Source organism: Saccopteryx bilineata, chromosome 2 (assembly GCF_036850765.1).
Source record: "Saccopteryx bilineata isolate mSacBil1 chromosome 2, mSacBil1_pri_phased_curated, whole genome shotgun sequence".
Classification (NCBI taxonomy): Eukaryota; Metazoa; Chordata; class Mammalia; order Chiroptera; family Emballonuridae; genus Saccopteryx; species Saccopteryx bilineata.
The window spans coordinates 164,282,866-164,300,734 of record NC_089491.1 but is presented as its reverse complement, the minus strand read 5'-3'; the positions used below and the strand labels follow the sequence as shown (position 1 = coordinate 164,300,734).

The following is a 17,869-nucleotide window of genomic DNA, read 5'->3' as shown; positions in this document are numbered from 1 at the left end:
CCGGGGCCGACCGGACGCAGTTCTCAGTAGCACCAGCGAGCGCCGGCCAGGCGGCGTAGTGCCCCTCTCCACTAAGGGGTTGACCTAGCTATGGAGAGAAAAGGCGGGGCCCTGCTTGTTCCCTTCCACGACCTTCCTCCAGTTGGACGATCGCAAGCTGCTGTCCGGACTTCCGGCGTCTCTCTTCAGCCGAGTGGGTAGCCCCTGCGTCCGGGTCCCGAAAGGCCAGCCGCCCGCCACGAATTTCCCTCCTGGGAGGAGCTCACCCCTGTTCCCAGCAAGGGGAGCTCGGGAAAACGCTCCGGCCTCCACCACTACTTCCGGGAGACTCCACGAAAGCCGGCCGTCCTTGAATGGCCTCCGTCTCTTCTCTGATTGGCTAACTTCTCTGTGACGGAGCTCCCCTAACCGGTTATTGGTACAGACGCCGCGTTGGTCACCTGCCTCCCTGTAGGAATCTAGGTCGCTAAGGGAAGCGTTACTCTCCGCTCGGTTGGGAAGAGGTTGGTTTGAACTCTTGAGCCCAGTTTGTTGTCGTGGGGACTGGCCCAGTCGCGAGCCCAGATCGCTTTGGCCAGGGAAGGAACCAGTAGTCTGACGGAGGGCGTGGGTTGGCAAGGAAGTGCAGGGTTAGAAGTGACCGGGGGACCCCTAACTGGCGACGTCCAAGTGCGGACGCGGTAGGGAGGCCTTTGAGAAGAGGGGGTTGGGCTCCCGGGAGCAGGGACAGTGCAGGAGGAGAGGCTCGGGTCCTGTGGTGAGGCCAAGGGCCCTGGGGGGGAGCTCTCCGTGATCTCATTGTTTGGGGACTTGATTTTCTAGGCGAGCAGCGAACAAAACCCACTGGAGCTTTGCAGTGGAGTTGGGGGACTAACTTACCGAGTAATTTAGTGCTCTCTTTTATTGCATTCAGATGGGTGGCTCTCCAAAAAAAGCACAAAAACCATTGAAGGATGGATACCCTTGCATATATTAAAAGCATGTTGAAAGGAAAATAAGGTATTCACTTTGATTTAATTGTGGTTACACAAGAGAATTGCCTTTGAGGGGAAACTCTTAAGTTTTAATACTGAGGTAGCTTGATTTTTATGATAGGGTTCAAATTCTTAAATTGTTTAATACAAAAATCATATTAACTGCTGTACCTATGAAATACACTCTTTACTAATGGTGATCTGGTCCTATTCTGAAAAGAAAAGTCTTGAGTCTTTAGTAGTGTTAATTTGCATTTGATTGGATAGTTCTACTAAATCTTTCCTTTAAAATGAGATAATCAGTAAAATCCTTGGATTTGCAATTTAATGTTAGAAAATGCATGGGATTGGATTGTTGCTTATTCATACAATAGCTTAAACTTGTAGGCTAATTTCACTTTATATTTCAAGTTGTGTGCTTATTAACACAGTTGCCTCACTGGCCACCTAGTCATGTGATAGTTCAGCCTCTATTAAGTTGTGTGCTGTATTATGTACCAGAAACTGTTAAGGAATAGTTTATTTCATTCACATAAATAAAGATTGATCTGGCCTTATGCTGGAAAATTCTGACCAAGTCTTAGGGATGAGATCTGGGCATCTGTATTTTTTTAAGTTTTCTCAAGTGAGTTTGATGTGCACTCCCAGTTGACAACTGTTGCTTTGCTGACCTACTAAATAGATGTGTTTAAGAAATTCTAAAATATTTGTGACACAGATTCTTTCCTTGATTTCTTTAAAAGTAAGCTCCTCACCAATGACATCTAAGTATTCCCAAAGAGAGTGTTAGCCTAGGCATTATCAGGAAGTTTCACCAGCAATCAGCAAACTCTGCCACTAACCATTCTAGATTTAGGGATAAGGTTTGGGATGAGGAACCACAAAGTGCTCTGATGCACTTTAACAAACCTCAGAGCCATACAATGGATATTTCTTTTTGTTGTTGAGTTTAAGGAGACAGTAACCCCAAGTCTATTCAATAGATACAGTAGGCAAAATTATCTTTACATCAACAAAGTACAGTTGGGTCAGGGGTCGGCATTTTATTACATTTATGAGCTTTATTTTGGGAGGAATATCCTTGCTAGTAATAACTGTAAATAATACCCTTCCAATAGCTATTTGTTTATCAAATAAATTCAAGCTTAAAAATTTTAGGCTAACATGAAGTACCCAGATATTTGAAACATTAATGAGGGCTTTTAGACCAACTTTACTGGAGAATCAAAGGGTAAAAAATGAGATAATAACTTTGGTATTCAGGGATGAAAAATGTATGGTGAAACCAAATCTCATCTGACTTAAATAATGATGGCTTTAGGTCCAATTATATTCTAACTCCTAGAAGCTGTTTTTCATTTTATATGTAAGTTCTTTACCGCAAGATTTGGCACACAAGGCCCTGGCTGATTGGCTCAGTGGATAAAGCATGAGACCAGCGTATAGACATCCCAGTTAATTTGAACATCAACCCCAGATGGGTTGCGAGGTAGATCCTGGTTGGAGGCACATGTGGGAGTCTGTCTCTCTATCTTCCTTCCTCTCACTTAAAAAAAATAAAAAAAAATTTGGCACATGAAATATTTGAGTATGGGTTAACATTTTTTTTTTTTAATTCAGAGGAGGGGAGGCAAAGACAGAGTCCTGCTTGTGCCTCCACAGGGACCCATCCGCAAGCCCATTAGGGGGTGATGCTCTATTCATCTGGGGGTTGCTCCATTGCTCAGCAACCAAGCTCTTCTTAGTGCCTGAGGCGGAGGCCATGGAACCATCCTCAGCGCCTGGGGCCAACTCGCTCCAGTCGAGCCATGGCTGCAGGAGGGGAAGAGAGAGAGAAAAAGTAGCAAGAGGGGGGAGGGGTAAAGAAGCAGATGGGTGCTTCTCCTGTATGCCTGACTGGGAATCGAACCCAGGCCATCCACATATTCACATGCTGAACTAACACTCTACCACTTTGCCAGAGCCACAATCAAAATTTAAAAATAAAAATAAACTATAAATTAAAAACATGAAGCCATGTGTAGTCCGTAACTAATGCCTTGAACTTTATATATGTTGTTTGAACAGAAGACCAGGAATCTCGGTATGAATCAGTCTAGATCTAGAGCAGATGATGGTGGTGAAGAAAGCTCATTTCAAGAGCATGATCATCGTGAAAATGAGAGAAGGTGGCATGAAGAGCGTCTCCACAGAGAGGAAGCTTATTATCAGTTTATTAATGAACTCAATGATGAAGATTACCGGCTAATGAGAGACCATAACCTTTTAGGCACCCCTGGTAAGAGATGGGTACAAGAGAAGACACCTTTTTTTCATCATCATAAGGAGAAATTTGAAAATAAGGAGTTTTTTCCCCCTCCTTCCCTATCCCAAAATATAGTGTACTATTTCTGTGAACTTAAGAACTTTTTAATATAACAAAATAGAAAATCACTGGCTTACTTAAGTAAGTAAGGCTATTATACATGGATCACTGTTATAAGAATGCCAAACTAACAGGCAGGTTAATGTACATAATAGTGTCAAATATTTACATAGATGGCCCTATTTTTCTTAAGTATTATTTATATAAATATAATTGCACTCGTTGTGTGTCCACCCCCCCCACCACCCAATTGCTTATCCATGGTTTCTCATTCCAAGCTTTCAGTTTCCCAAGGTAATATATTTCATGCCATTCTGAGTACCATGTGAAATCTTGCACAGTCCTGCCTTAGACGTGAATCACCCCTTTGTCCATCATATCATGCTCCCTGGACAATTTGCCCATTAGTCACTTAGTAGCTATCTCAGTTATCAGATCAGCTGTGGTAGTATTATAGTACTTGTGTTCAGGTAATCCTTATTTGACTTGATGGTCCCAAAGCCATTCACAAACTTTAATTACAGTACAACATATTGTTATAATTGTTTCATTTTGTCATCATTGTTGATCTTTTACTGTGCCTAATTTATAAGTTAAACTTTATCATAGGTATGTATGTATAGGAAAAAACATAGTATATATACACTGGGGGTCTTGGAATGTATACCCCATAGATAAGGGGGGACTACTGTATTTAAAACCCAGTTGTAACTCATTTGAGGTATTATAATTAATTAGCTGAATTAATAATAGCCAGAAGGTCCAATGTGCTCTAAAATTTTTTTTACATATTTATTTTACAAATGAACTCATTTAAACATGAATATTTGTTATATATTTAGTGCATATTTGCACATTGTATATTGTATATTGATGACCCATATAATGAACTATTGAGGTAAAATTCAAATAAAGATTTGAAGTTTTCTCTAGAAATACTCCCATCTTAATTTATTTTTAATTCTGACAAAAAAAAATGCATTGAATTATAGCTTATGGGCTCCTAAGTCCATCAACTGAGAGTACTTTATTAACTGTTCAAATTAAGCCTTAATTTGAATAAAAAATTAATAAATGAAATACAACCAAAGGGATATACATTTGCATTATTTAAATATTTTTAACTGTATTTTACAGAACATAACAATAGAATGTGTTCTACAACTAAAAATTAGTATTACCTTTCATGAGTTATAATAAAACTTAGTAATTTAAAGTTATTAATTTTAGTGAATAATTTTTCATTGTTTTAGGAGAAATAACATCAGAAGAATTACAGCAGCGGTTAGATGGGGCCAAGGAACAGCTAGCGTTTCAGCCTGACTCGAGAAATGAGACAAATCCCAGAGGTACTGTGGACTCCTTTCCATAAGGAATAAGTATGATTAGAGTAGTTGCAGAAATGAAATTACTGGGTCTTGTATAATATGTTTGTTTTTACTGTTTTACAGTTTTGATGTGCTACTCAAATAGTATTTATGTATTATCTGCAAAGCAGTGTGATTAGACAATGCAAGATAGGGTTGAATACGGAGTTATACACACAGATGGATTTCAGCTTGTATATATGAAATAGTATACAATTAAGTTAAATACAAGCCTAATTCTTTTTAATTTTATTTATTTATTTATTTTTATTTTTTACAGAGACAGAGAGTGAGTCAGAGAGAGGGATAGACAGGGACAGACGGACAGGAAGGGAGAGAGATGAGAAGCATCAATCATTAGTTTTCCATTGCGCATTGCAACACCTTAGTTGTTCATTGATTGCTTTCTCATATGTGCCTTGACTGCGGGCCTTCAGCAGACCAACTAACCCCTTGCTGGAGCCAGCAACCTTGGGTTCAAGCTGGTGAGCTTTTGCTCAAACCAGATGAGCCTGCGCTCAAGCTGGTGACTTCGGGGTCTCGAACCTGGGTCCTCTGCATCCCAGTCTGATGCTCTATCCACTGTGCCATCGCCTGGTCAGGCACAAGCCTAATTCTTTTTAATCTTAGAGTGTATACACTACATTTATAAAAGTAATGTAACTAAACTAGCTTCTAAAAATTTATGCAAAGCAATACAGAAAGACTTGGTCAGGAAACCTGTTTTTTCTTGTTTTGTTATTTTTGTATGTGCTTCATCATCTTATTGAACAAACACTAAGTCATAATATAAAAAGTTCTGGTGAAAAACAAAGTGCTTGTGAAAAGAATTCAAACTAGATAAGAAGTCTATAAAGTTAAAAGTAAAGCCAACTTTATTTATTTAGCGGGAGAGAAAGCGAGCAAGAAAGAGACAGAGACAAGAAGGGAGAGAGATGAGAAGTATCAACTCATAGTTGTGGCACTTTAGTTGTTCTCATATGTGCCTTGACTGGGGGGCTCTAGCTGAGCCAGTGACCCCTTGCTCTAGCCAGTGACCCCGCACTCAAGCTGGTGAACCTGTGCTCAGGCTGGCGACCTTGGGGTTTCTAATCTGGGACCTCAGCATCACAGGTCAAGGCTCTGTCCGCTTGTGTCACCACCAGTCAGGCTAAAGCCAACTTTAATGTCTTTCTTACCAGTTCCACTTTTTTCCACAGAGGTATTCATTACTAGTAGTTTCAAGAGCATTATATTAATTAGGGCAAAGACTATTCATAACCAAAAGATACGATTCTGGCTGGTTAGCTCAATCAGAGAGCGTCATCCCAAAACACCAATGTTATAGGTTCAATCCCTGGTCAGGGCACATACAGGAAGTAACTAATGAACTCACAACTAAGTAGAACAACAAATGAATGCCTTTCTCTCTCTCTCTCTCTCTCTCTCTCTCTCTCTCTCGCTTTCTCTCTTTCTCTGCCCCCAACCAATCTCTCTAAAATCAATCGATAAAAACCAAGTGCAGTAGCTCAATAAGATAAAAGTTTATTTTTCTTTCATATTAATAGGCCAGGTAGATAAGCAAATTTTGCTCCATAAATCCTCCTGGGACCCAGACACCCAGCAGTTTCTACAACTGTGCTATCCACATATGACTATTTAAATTCTTTTTTTTTTTTTTTTTTTTTTTTTGTGACAGAGACAGAGAGAGGGACAGATAGGACAGATAGACAGGAAGGGAGCGAGATGAGAAACATCAATTCTTTGTTGCAGCACCTTAGTTATTCATTGATTGCTCCCTCATATGTCCCTTGACCAGTAGGCTACAGCAGAGTGCCCCCTTGCTCAAGCCAGCAACCTTGGGTTCAAGCTGGTGAGCTGTGCTTAAACCAGATGAGCCCGCGCTCAAGCTGGCGACTTCAGGGTTTCGAACCTGGGTCCTCTGTGTCCCAGTCCAACACTCTACCCACTATGCCACTGCCTGGTCAGGCTTGACTATTTAAGTTCAAATGAAATAAAATAAAAAATAGTGCCTCAGTCATGTTTTTATACATATTAGCCACATTCAAGAGTTTAATAGTCACATGTGGCTAGTGGCTTCTGCATTGGACAGGATAGATATAGAACATCTCCACTGTGACACAAAAATTTATTGGATATGGCTAATCTAGAGTACTGTTTGCATGATCAAGGTAAGTTACAGCCACATGTAGGTTCTAGCTGGCATAAAGGAGATGCAGGTACCAGCCTGAAAGTGAGATACATCACTTCCACTCCCATTGCATTGATGAGAACTTAGTCATATGACCACACCTAAATGCTAGGCTGTCCACATGACCATTACTTTACAATGGAAGAAGGCTAGGATAGGTTTTGTTAGATAAATAGTGAACTCTTGGACACACACCCTTATCACTATATTCTAGTAATTAAAGAAGGAAGTAGCATTTAGAGTGATTAGTGTTTACTTGCCTTATACTCATGTCTTTTTCCAAATTAAAATGGAAATTGGGTATTAACCCTTATTCTACTTTATGTTTAGATAAGTAAACAGTACTACCATATTGATAAAACTGGTAATACCAGTCCTTTGTTTTCATTGAAAATATACTTAACCACATGTAAAATAGCTTATATCTTTAGAATATGGTTGAAGTACTTTTTTTTATGACACTGGCAGCTGATTAACAGCTTTAAGTCAACATTTAAAAAAGCTTTTTATGAGAGATTGCAGTCATGGATGAAGCAAAGGCAATCTCATATCTGTTTTTTAGTAGAACAAACTTTAAGTTAAAGTCTATATAGTAATGTGCGTTAGAATGTTTTTCATTCAGTTTTGCACTTTGCACAACCTACTGGTTAAAATTGGAAAACTTAATCTTTTCCATAGTAGCAGTATCAGAGTCAAAGAAGTTTATTAGGGACAAATTTATTTCTAAATTGATTCATTTAACAATATTAGTTGATGGTATGATTTGTACCAAATACTGTTGTAGAGGGGATTTAACAGTGAATAAGACAAAAGCTTTAGTCTTCATGGAGCTTTTGTTCTAAATGAACAGACAATGCATTTGTTATATTATGTATAATGGCTAACATTTATTGAGTGCTTCCTGAGTGCCAGGTATTGTACTATTCATTTAATATACAATAGCTTATTTTTTATCATGTTAATTCTATGATATTTATACTACTATCTCAGATTTACAGATAAGGATACAGCTATAGAGAACTTAAAAAAATGCCTAAAGTTTACCAGTTTTACATAAAGATGGTAATGTAGTTCTGATGTCGTATTCAGAAAGCCAGATTTCTTTAGCTGTACATTTTTGGCAGACCCTGAGAAATAGGATAAAATTCCCAAGGTTACAAAAATACTTAGTTGTAAAAACATTGATTGAGTTACTTTTACTAGAAGGCTTCCACAAGTTTAAGATTAATTATATTATATATAAATTTTACCATTATATTTTATTGATATTGCCATATGAACAAAGCAATCTAAATTTAAAATTTTTATATGGGAAATAGTTCTAATTTGCCTTCATGTTTGCCAATAACAGGCATATAGAAAGCAAGAATGAGGATTTCTTCACAGTGCTGTATAGAGTTTAAAGTTTTATAATGCATAAGTGTATTATAATATGCTTATAGTGTATACCTTTCTTTTAGAAAGTTGTTTTTTTGCCAGTTTTTATTCATTAAAATGCACAGATTTCTTAAATATAATTTAATAAGTTTATCTTACAAGTTTTCAATAAAAAACTAAGGATGGAGTTTAGGAATTGATATTAATTTGATTTGGTTTGCTTTCCAGACTCAGAAGTCCCTAGAGAAAGTTCAAATGATGATTCTCTGCTAGAATGGCTGAATACCCTTCATCGCACAGGCAGTGCAATTCAAAGTGGACAAAATGGGAACCAAACTTGGAGAGCTGTGAGTCGAACAAACCCAAATAGTGGCGAGTTTCGGTTTAGTCTGGAAATCCACATCAATCAAGAGAATAGAGGATTTGAAACTCGTGATGAAGATTACACAGGCATTCCACTTTCAGATATTAGCAGTGATCGTACTATAAATAGACAGCAAAGAACAAGTAGTCCTGTGGCTATGCGAACAAGAAGCCAGACCTCAGTGGATTTCAGTGGTGGTAGTTCCAACATTTCAAGGACTAGGCTTAGCTCAAGGAGGCAGAATTCAATGGGAGGATCTGTCTTAACATCAGGAAGAATAAGAAATAGAACTAGGAGAGCAGCTGGCAGTCCTAGAACTAGTGCTCCACATGCTAATCTCAGTAGTCACACAAACCAGTCAGGTGCTAGTGAACTCAGGCAAAGGGAGGGGCAGCGATTTGGAGCAGCACATATTTGGGAAAATGGGGCTAGAACTAATGTTACAGTGAGGAATACAAACCAAAGATTAGAGCCAATAAGATTACAGTCTACTATCAGTAGCCGAAGCCGTTCACCAGTTCAGAGACAGAGCAGCACCGTTTATCATAATTCACAAAGGGAAGGTAGACCTTCACGACAAACCATTAGAATGTCTGTTAGGAGGAGAGGTATACCTCGTGTCTTTTTAGAACATGACAGACCACACAGAGGTACAGCATATAACCCATTTTCTAACTCAAGACTTGTGTCAAGAATAACAGTAGAAGAAGGAGAAGAATCTAACAGATCCTCAACTGCTGCACGACATACAACAATCACACTGAACCTTCAAGTGAGAAGGATTCGTCCTGGAGAGAACAGAGATCAGGATAGTATTGCAAATAGAACTCGATCTAGAACAGGGCTAGCAGAAAATACAGTCAGTATCGAGAGCAACAGCAGGGGCTTTCACCAAACTATTTCTAGTTTAGAGCGACCAGGTATTCGAACCTATGTTAGTACGACAACTGTTCCTCTTCTTAGGATATCTGAGAATGAGCTTGTTGAACCATCCTCATTGGCTCTTCGGTCAGTTTTAAGGCAGATCATGCTTGGATTTGGAGACCTGAGTTCTCTAATGGAGGCCGAATCTGAGTCAGAGATTCAGAGAAACGGCCAGCATTTACCAGAGATGCACTCAGAACTGAATAATGTAGATTCAGGGAATGACATTAGCCAGCACCATGAAGATTCCTCTCAGGACAGGCGGGACCAAGAAGACAGCACTGAAATGGGTGATGAAAACGAGACCACCCAGCCTCATACCCAAAACAGTGATAGTAGAGGTGATGGGCAATTGCAAACTTCAAATAATGTAGTGGAAACTGTAACACTATCTATCTTTCGCCTTGCTCACTTCTTTTTACTAAATGAAGGTGATGATGATGATCGCATACGTGGTTTAACCAAAGAGCAGATTGACAATCTTTCTACCCGGAACTATGAACATAACGGCATTGACAGTGAGCTAGGTAAAATCTGTAGTGTTTGTATCAGTGACTATGTAACTGGAAACAAGCTCAGGCAATTACCTTGCATGCACGAATTTCACATCCATTGTATTGACCGATGGCTTTCGGAGAATTGCACTTGTCCTGTCTGTCGGCAGCCTGTCTTAGGGCTGAGTGTAGCCCACAATGAATGAGCTGAGTATTCAAGCATTCTTTTGTTGAGTTATTTGTGATGAGCTAACCCGGATGAAAAGTAACTAATTATAGTTTAAACTATTTTTGTGTGATTTTTTTAACTTGTTAAAAAGAGAACATTTATATAAAATTTAAAATGCAAATGATAAATTTTCCAAAAGTACGGAATAATGAATATCGCTAGAACCAAATAACCTTAAAATGTTTTTATTTTAGTAATTTTGTCATGCTAAGCACTTTTGTATACACTGCACAGTTCAGTACGTTAAAAAGCAATCTTTTTCTTAATAGTACAACACTTTACTTGGAATTTTAAATTCCATTGGCTTAGGACTACATACAGGCATTGATGTCTAAATAAGCCTCTCATTGCCTTTTTATTCTAATGACACTGTCTTTTTATGAAAGAGTGTTTGGCTGAATATTTGCTAAATGTGTTTAAGTTACCTGAAATATTAAAGTTAATATGTGGCATACCATATGTATATATATACAACTATATAATTTTAAGGTAAAATATTCAGTCAAAAAACTTACCAGCTTGGTTCTTATTTAAGCTTTTCAGCTAATCCTGAATATTGCACAATGTTTAATATTTACAAAATCATCTCTGGGTGGAAGTGGATTAAGATATTTAAAAATAGAGATAATTTAATGAAGCGCCTCTGACAATCTGACTTATTAGACAGCAAGCAATATATAATATTGATCAAGTCTTTATTCAGAAATGGAACCTGGACATTTTAGAACATACAGGTTATTTAACTTGAGTTCAGCTTTTTCATGTCTGTTTTGAAAATGAAAACAATTCTTTGAATTATATTAAGGTACACAGTATGCATGGATTCTCAGATTTAATTTTAGAGTCCAAAAAATGTCTATAAAGAATCAAATGCATAGGTAATGTCTTAAGTTTGCTTGGAGGCCAAAAAACTCCAAATAAAACAAAATACCCTTAAGAGAATGTAGAATTTATATAAACACAAAGTATGCATTAATGATCTATTTCTACCAATAAATATTAAAACAAAGCTGTGTATGAAGTGTTGTATTGTTCCATTGTGGTTTATTCACTCAAAAAAATATTTATTTTGTACCTACTAGGTGCCAGGTAGTGCAAGTGTTAAGAATCCAGCAGAGGACTAAAAGACAAAGTCCCTATTTTCATGGGAAAGATATTTTTGCTCTCAGAAATCAAAAATCACTTGGCAAAATGAATTACTGTTTTGACTTTTTTACATTCTCTGTAGGATTTAAATGAGACACAGAATCTCATATTTAAAATGTCAATTAAAATATTTTGTGTACAAATCTCCAAACGTGAGAATCTGTATGCTAAAAACTATAACATACTGATGAAGGAAATCAAAGAAGTGCTAAATAAAGAGAAATACTGTGTTCATAAATCGGAGCATTCAAATACAATAGTTAAATGTTAATTCATGCCTGACCAGGCGGTGGTGTAGTGGATGGAGCGTCGGACTGGGATGCGGAAGACCCAGGTTCGAGACCCCGAGGTCGCCAGCTTGAGCATGGGCTCATCTGGCTTGAGCCCAAGGTTGCTGGCTCGAGCAAGGGGTCACTCGGTCTGCTGAAGGCCCACAGTCAAGGCACATATGAGAAAGCAATCAATGAACAACTAAGGTGTCGCAACAAAAAACTGATGATTGATGCTTCTCATCTCTCTCAGTTCCTGTCTGTCTGTCCCTATCTATCTCTCTGTCCCTGTAAAAAAAACCAAAAACGTTAATTCACCCCAACTTAGTTTCCAGATTTAGAAAAGAAGCATTACAGGATGTCAAGTTAAATTTGAATTTCAGATAAACAATGCATACGTTTAGTATGATTATGTCCATACAATATTTGAGACTATATGCTCATTTTTTTTTTTCTCTTAAATTCAAATTTAACAGGATTTCTATACAGGAGGTCTTTGAGTTATGATACAGTTCCATTCCCATGACAGTGACGTAACCCGAATTTTAGTGTAAGTTGAAACACAGCCTAGCCTATGTCACTTACCTGTTCTAACAAAGTTGTAAAATCATAATCTGGAACAAAAAAGAACAAGCCACAGAAAAAGGAAAAGGACATGAATGTGTACTGTATACTGTACTGTGTATTCTCCTACCACATGCAACCTCATAGTTTGTAAGTACGACGCTAACGGTATAAGCTGAAACACTCATGTCTTAATTTTATAAAGTTTTTATGGGAGTGAGCGTCGTAAACTTAAAATGTCATATCTCAAGACTGTTGTAACCTGAGGACCCCTGTATTTTATCTGGCACACCTACAGGGCCCAAATTGCCTTGATAGATTTAATATAACTATCAAAAATCCTAGTAGGTTTTTTTGTTGATTTAAAGGCAAGCTGATTTTATATATACATACATATTTACACGCACACAAAGGCAAAGGACCTAGAATAACCAAAATAATTTTGAAAAAGATAAAGCTAGAGGACTCCCACTAGTTGATTTGAAAACTTAATCTAAAGCTAAGTAATCAAGACAATGTGGAGCCCTGGCCAGTTAGCTCGGTCAATTAGAGCGTCCTCTTGAAACACAAAGATTATGGGTTGGATTTCTGGTCAGGGCACACACGGGAATCAACCAGTGCATGCACAACTGAGTGGAAACAATGTTTCTGTCTCTCTACCCCTTCATCTCTTTGTCTCTCTAAAATAAAAAAAAGACAATGTGGCACATAGAGAAATGAAACAGAGTCCAGAAAAAGGTTCTCACAAATATGATCAATGGGTTTTTAAAAAATGAATTTACTGGGATGACATTGGTTCACAATACCATACAGGTTTCAAGTGTATAATTCAATAAAACACCATCTACCCCCTGCATCGTGTGCCCTCTGCCCCCACGCAAAGTCTTTTTCTGTCCCTATTTACCACCTTTCCCCACCTCCACATAGCCCCCTACTAGGTGCAGGGCAGTGTTACAGGTGTTGAGAATTCAACAGAGGACTAAAAGACAAAGTCCTTATCTTCACAGGATCACCACCTTTGGTCATCACCATGCTGTTGTCTGTGTCTCTGTTTTGTATAAATTTTTGGGGGGGCCTGACCTGTGGTGGCACAGTGGATAAAGCGTCGACCTGGAAATGCTGAGGTCGCCGGTTCAAAACCCTGGGCTTGCCTGGTCAAGGCACATATGGGAGTTGATGCTTCCAGCTCCTCCCCCCTCTCTCTCTCTTCTCTCTAAAAATGAATAAACTAAAAAAAAAAAAAATTAAATAAAAAAAATGAAATAAAATTAAAAAAAAATTTTTTTTTGGCTAATCCCTTCACCCTATTTTGTCCAGTGCCCCCATCGCCTTCCCCTTGACAACTGTCTGTTCCCTCTAACTGATTTATTTCACTTTGCATAACAATCTCCAGGTCCATCCATGCTGTCCTAAAAAGTAAGATTTCCTTTTTTACAGCGCTGTAGTATCCATTGTGTAAATGCCACAGCTGTTTTATTCACTCATCTACTAATGGACACTTGGAGGCTGTTTTCAGATCTTGACTATTGTGAGTAATGTTGCAATGAACATGGGGGTGCATGTATTCTTTCAAATTAGTGTTTTGGGATTCTTCAGATATATTCCCAAAAGTGGGATGGCTGGGTCAAACAGCAATACCATTTTTAATTTTTTTGAGGAATCCATACTGTTTTCCACAGTAGTTGTACCACTCTGCATTCACACCAACAGTGGACTAGGTTTCCCTTTTCTCCACATCCTTGCCATCACTTGTTTTTTGCTGATTTATTGAGGAAAGCCATTCTGGCAGGTGTGAATGATATCTCACTGTGGTTTTAATTTGCATCTCTCTGATAATTAATGACATTGAGTATTTTTTTATTTCTGTTAGCCATCAGTTTGTCCTCTTTGGAGAAGTGTCTATTCAGGTCCTTTGCTCATTTTTAAATTAGATTGTTTGTCTTTCTGGTGTTGTTCTATAAGTTCTTTATATATTTTAGAAATTAACCCCTTACCAGATATATAACTGGCAAATATGTTCTCCCATTCAGTAGTTTCCTTTTCATTTTGTTGGTGGCTTCTTTTGCTGTACAAAACATTTTTAGTTTGATGTCTTACTTGTTTATTTTTTTTCTTTGTTTTCCTTGCCTGAGGAGATATATTGGCAAAAATATTGCTATGAGAGATGTCTAATATTTTTCTGCCTATGTTTTCTTCTAGGATATTTATGTTTTTATGACTTACATTTAAGTCTTTAATCCATTTTGAGCTTATTTTTGTGTGTGGTCTAAGTTGGTGATCTAGTTTCATTTTTTTTTTTTTTTTTTGCATGTACTTGTCCAATTTTCCCAGCACCATTTATTGAAGAGACTGCTTTAATGCCATTGTATACTCTCTCCTTTGTGAAACATTAATTGATGGTAGAGGTGTGGATTTATTTCTGGGTTCTCTATTTTGTTCCATTGATCTACATGCCTGTTCTTATGCCAGTACCAGGCTGTTTTTGATTACAATGGCCTCTAGTATAGTTTTTGTTGTTGTTGTTGTTGTTGTTGTTTTTTTTTTTTTTTTTTTTTTTTACAGAGACAGAGAGAGAGTCAGAAAGAGGGATAGACAGGGACAGAGAGATGAGAAGCATCAATCATTAGTTTTTCATTGCGCATTGCAACACTTTAATTGTTCATTGATTGCTTTCTCATACATGCCTTGACCGTGGGCCTTCAGCAGACTGAGTAACCCCTTGCTGGAGCCAGCGACCTTGGGCTCAAGCTGGTGAGCTTTTGCTCAAACCAGATGAGCCCACGCTCAAGCTGGCGACCTCGGGGTCTCGAACCTGAGTCCTCTGCATCCCAGTCCGACGCTCTATCCACTGTGCTACCGCCTGGTCAGGCTCTAGTATAGTTTGATATAAGGTATTTTTATACCGCCAACTTTGTTCTTCTTTGTCAAGCTTGCTAAGGCTATTTGGGGTCTTTTTGGTTGCATATAAAATTTTGGAATATTTGTTCTAGATCCATGAATTATGTCGTTAGTATTTTAATAAGAACTGCATTGAATCTATAGATTGCTTTGGGTAGTGTAGACATTTTAATGATACTGATTTTTCCAGTCCCTGAGCATGATATATCCTTCCACTTATTTGTGACCTCCTCAATTTCTTTTCAATATCCTAGTACAGGGCTTTTACCTCCTTGGTTAAATTTACAACTAGGTACCTCATTATTTTGTTATTGTTGCAATAGTAATTGTGATTGTTTTATTTTTTTTAAATGATCAAACTTTATTTAATAAAGATTTTATCTATTGATTTTACAGGGTGGGGGAAGGAGAAGTACTTGCTTCACTCTAGTTGTTCATTAGTTGCTGGTTGTATGTGCATTGAACAGGTAAGCCCAGGGTTTTGAACTGATGACCTGTGTTCCAGATTGGTGCTTTATCCACTGCACCACCACAGGCCAGGCAAGATTGTTTTCTTAATTTAATTCATTGGTGTATTAAAATGCCACTGATTTCTGAATATTAAATTTGTGTCCTGCCAAATTTATTTATTAGATCTAGTAATTTTTTGATGGAGTCCTTAGGATTTTCTATGTATAATATCCTGTCATCTGTGAATAATGACAGTTTTTAAAATTTATTTTATTTATTCATTTTAGAAAGAAGAGAGGGAGAGAGAGAGAGAGAAGAGAGAGAGAGAGAGAGAGAGAGAGAGACAGAGAGAGAGACAAGGGGGGGAGGAGCAGGAAGCATCAACTCCCATGTGTACCTTGACCAGGCAAGCCCAGGGTTTTGAACCGGCGACCTCAGCATTTCCAGGTCGACGCTTTATCCACTGTGCCACCACAGGTCAGGCAATAATGACAGTTTTAATTCCTCCTTTGCAATTTAGATGCCTTTTATTTCTTCTTCTTGTCTGATTGCTGTGGCTAGGACTCCCAGTACTATGTGGAATAAGAGTGGTGAAAGTGAATATTTGTGTTCTGTTCCTAATCTTAAGGGAAACGCTCGTAGTTTTCGTCCATTGAGTATATTGGCTGTAGGTTTGTCATAGATGGCCGTTATTACATTGAGGTATGTTCCCTTTATTCCCACTTTGCTGAGAGTTTTTTTTTTTTTATCATAAATGGAGCTATATTCTATCAAATCCTTTTTATGCATGTATTGATATGATTATGTGATTTTTATTCATTTTGTTTATTTGATTTATCACATTTATTGATTTGTGGATATTCTACCAACTTTGCATCTCTGAAATAAATTCCACTTGATCACGATGTATGATCTTTGTATTGTATTGCTGGATTTGGTGTGCTAATACTTTTTGAGGATTTTAGCATCCATGTTCATCAGGGATATTGGGCTATCATTTTCTCTCCTAGTAGTGTCTTTATCTAGTTTTAGAATTAGAGTAAATCTGACCTCATAAAAATAGCTTGGCAGTTTTCCCTCTTCTTGAATTTTTTGAACTAGTTTGAGAGAGATAGGTGTTATTTCTTCTTTGAATGTTTGGTAAAATTTGCCTGTGAAGCCATCTGATCCAGGACTTTCATTTGCTGGCAGTTTCAGAATTACTGCTTCAATTTCATTTGTTGTAGTAGTATATTCAGGTTTTCTGATTCTTCCAGATTCAGTTTTGGAAAAATGTATGTTTCTAGGAATGGATTCATTTCACCCAGGTTGTCCAATTTGTTGGCATATAGTTGTTCATAGTATTTTACTATGTATTTCTATGATGTCAGTTGTTATTTCTCTTTTATTTCTTTTCTTCTTGATGAGTTTGGTACAGGTTTGCCAATTTTGTTACTTTTCAAAGAACAAGACTTTGGTTTTATTGGTCTTGTGTGTGTCTGTCTTTTTTTTTACTCTGTGTCGTTCAATTCCACTCTGATCTTTATTATTCCCTTCCTTCTACTTACTTTGGCTTTGTTTGTTGTTATTTTCCTAGTTTTTTTAGGTGTAGGCATATGTAATTTTTTTTAAGTGAGAGGAGAGGAGGTAGTAAAATAGACTTTCACATGCACCCCTACAGGGATCCATCTGGCAAGCACTGTCTTGGGCCAATGCTGGAGTCAACCAAGGTATTTTTAGCACCTGAGGCTGACGTTCAGACCAACTCAGCTATCCTCAGCACCCAGGGCCAACAGTAGAACCAATCTGCTCTGATCTTCATAATTTCCTTCCTTATTCTTCCTCTGGGCTTTGTTGTTCTTTTTCTAGTTTTTTTTTTTTAGGTACAGGGTTAGATTGTGTATTTGAAATTTTTCTTCCTTCTTGAGGTATGCCTATAATGCTATGAACTTCCCTCTCAAGGGATACAGCTTTTGCTGTATCCCATAGATTTTGGGTTGTTGTATTTTTATTTTCATTTGTTTCCAGGTCTTTTTTTTTTTTTCGTTTTTCCGAAGCTGGAAACAGGGAGGCAGTCAGACAGACTCCTGCATGCGCCCGGCCCGGATCCCCCCAGCATGCCCACCAGGGGGCGATGCTCTGCCCCTCCGGGGCGTCGCTCTGTTGCATCCAGAGCCACTCCAGCGCCTGAGGCAGAGGCCACAGAGCCACTCCCAGTGGCTGGGCCATCTTTGCTCCAATGGAGCCTCGGCTGCAGGAGGGGAAGAGAGAGACAGAG

General features: G+C 38.2%; 1 protein-coding gene across 3 annotated transcripts; it reads left to right on the top strand.

The window, feature by feature from the left end:
* The first annotated feature begins 362 nt into the window (after nt 1-362).
* Nucleotides 363-16,946, top strand: RNF6 (ring finger protein 6). 3 transcript variants are annotated; one of them, XM_066258325.1, is made up of 7 exons: nt 363-503; nt 914-999; nt 3,042-3,252; nt 4,593-4,688; nt 8,503-8,621; nt 15,559-15,640; nt 15,919-16,946. In XM_066258325.1, exons 3-6 carry the CDS (start codon nt 3,060-3,062, stop codon nt 15,601-15,603), a joined length of 453 nt encoding a protein of 150 aa, XP_066114422.1. In that variant the 5' UTR covers nt 363-503; nt 914-999; nt 3,042-3,059; the 3' UTR covers nt 15,604-15,640; nt 15,919-16,946. The 3 variants fall into 3 exon arrangements, with proteins under 3 accessions (XP_066114422.1, XP_066114421.1, XP_066114420.1); XM_066258324.1 differs by lacking the exons at nt 15,559-15,640; nt 15,919-16,946 and having other exon boundaries at nt 8,503-11,306; XM_066258323.1 differs by lacking the exons at nt 363-503; nt 914-999; nt 15,559-15,640; nt 15,919-16,946 and having other exon boundaries at nt 3,027-3,252; nt 8,503-11,306.
* The last annotated feature ends 923 nt before the right edge of the window (nt 16,947-17,869 follow it).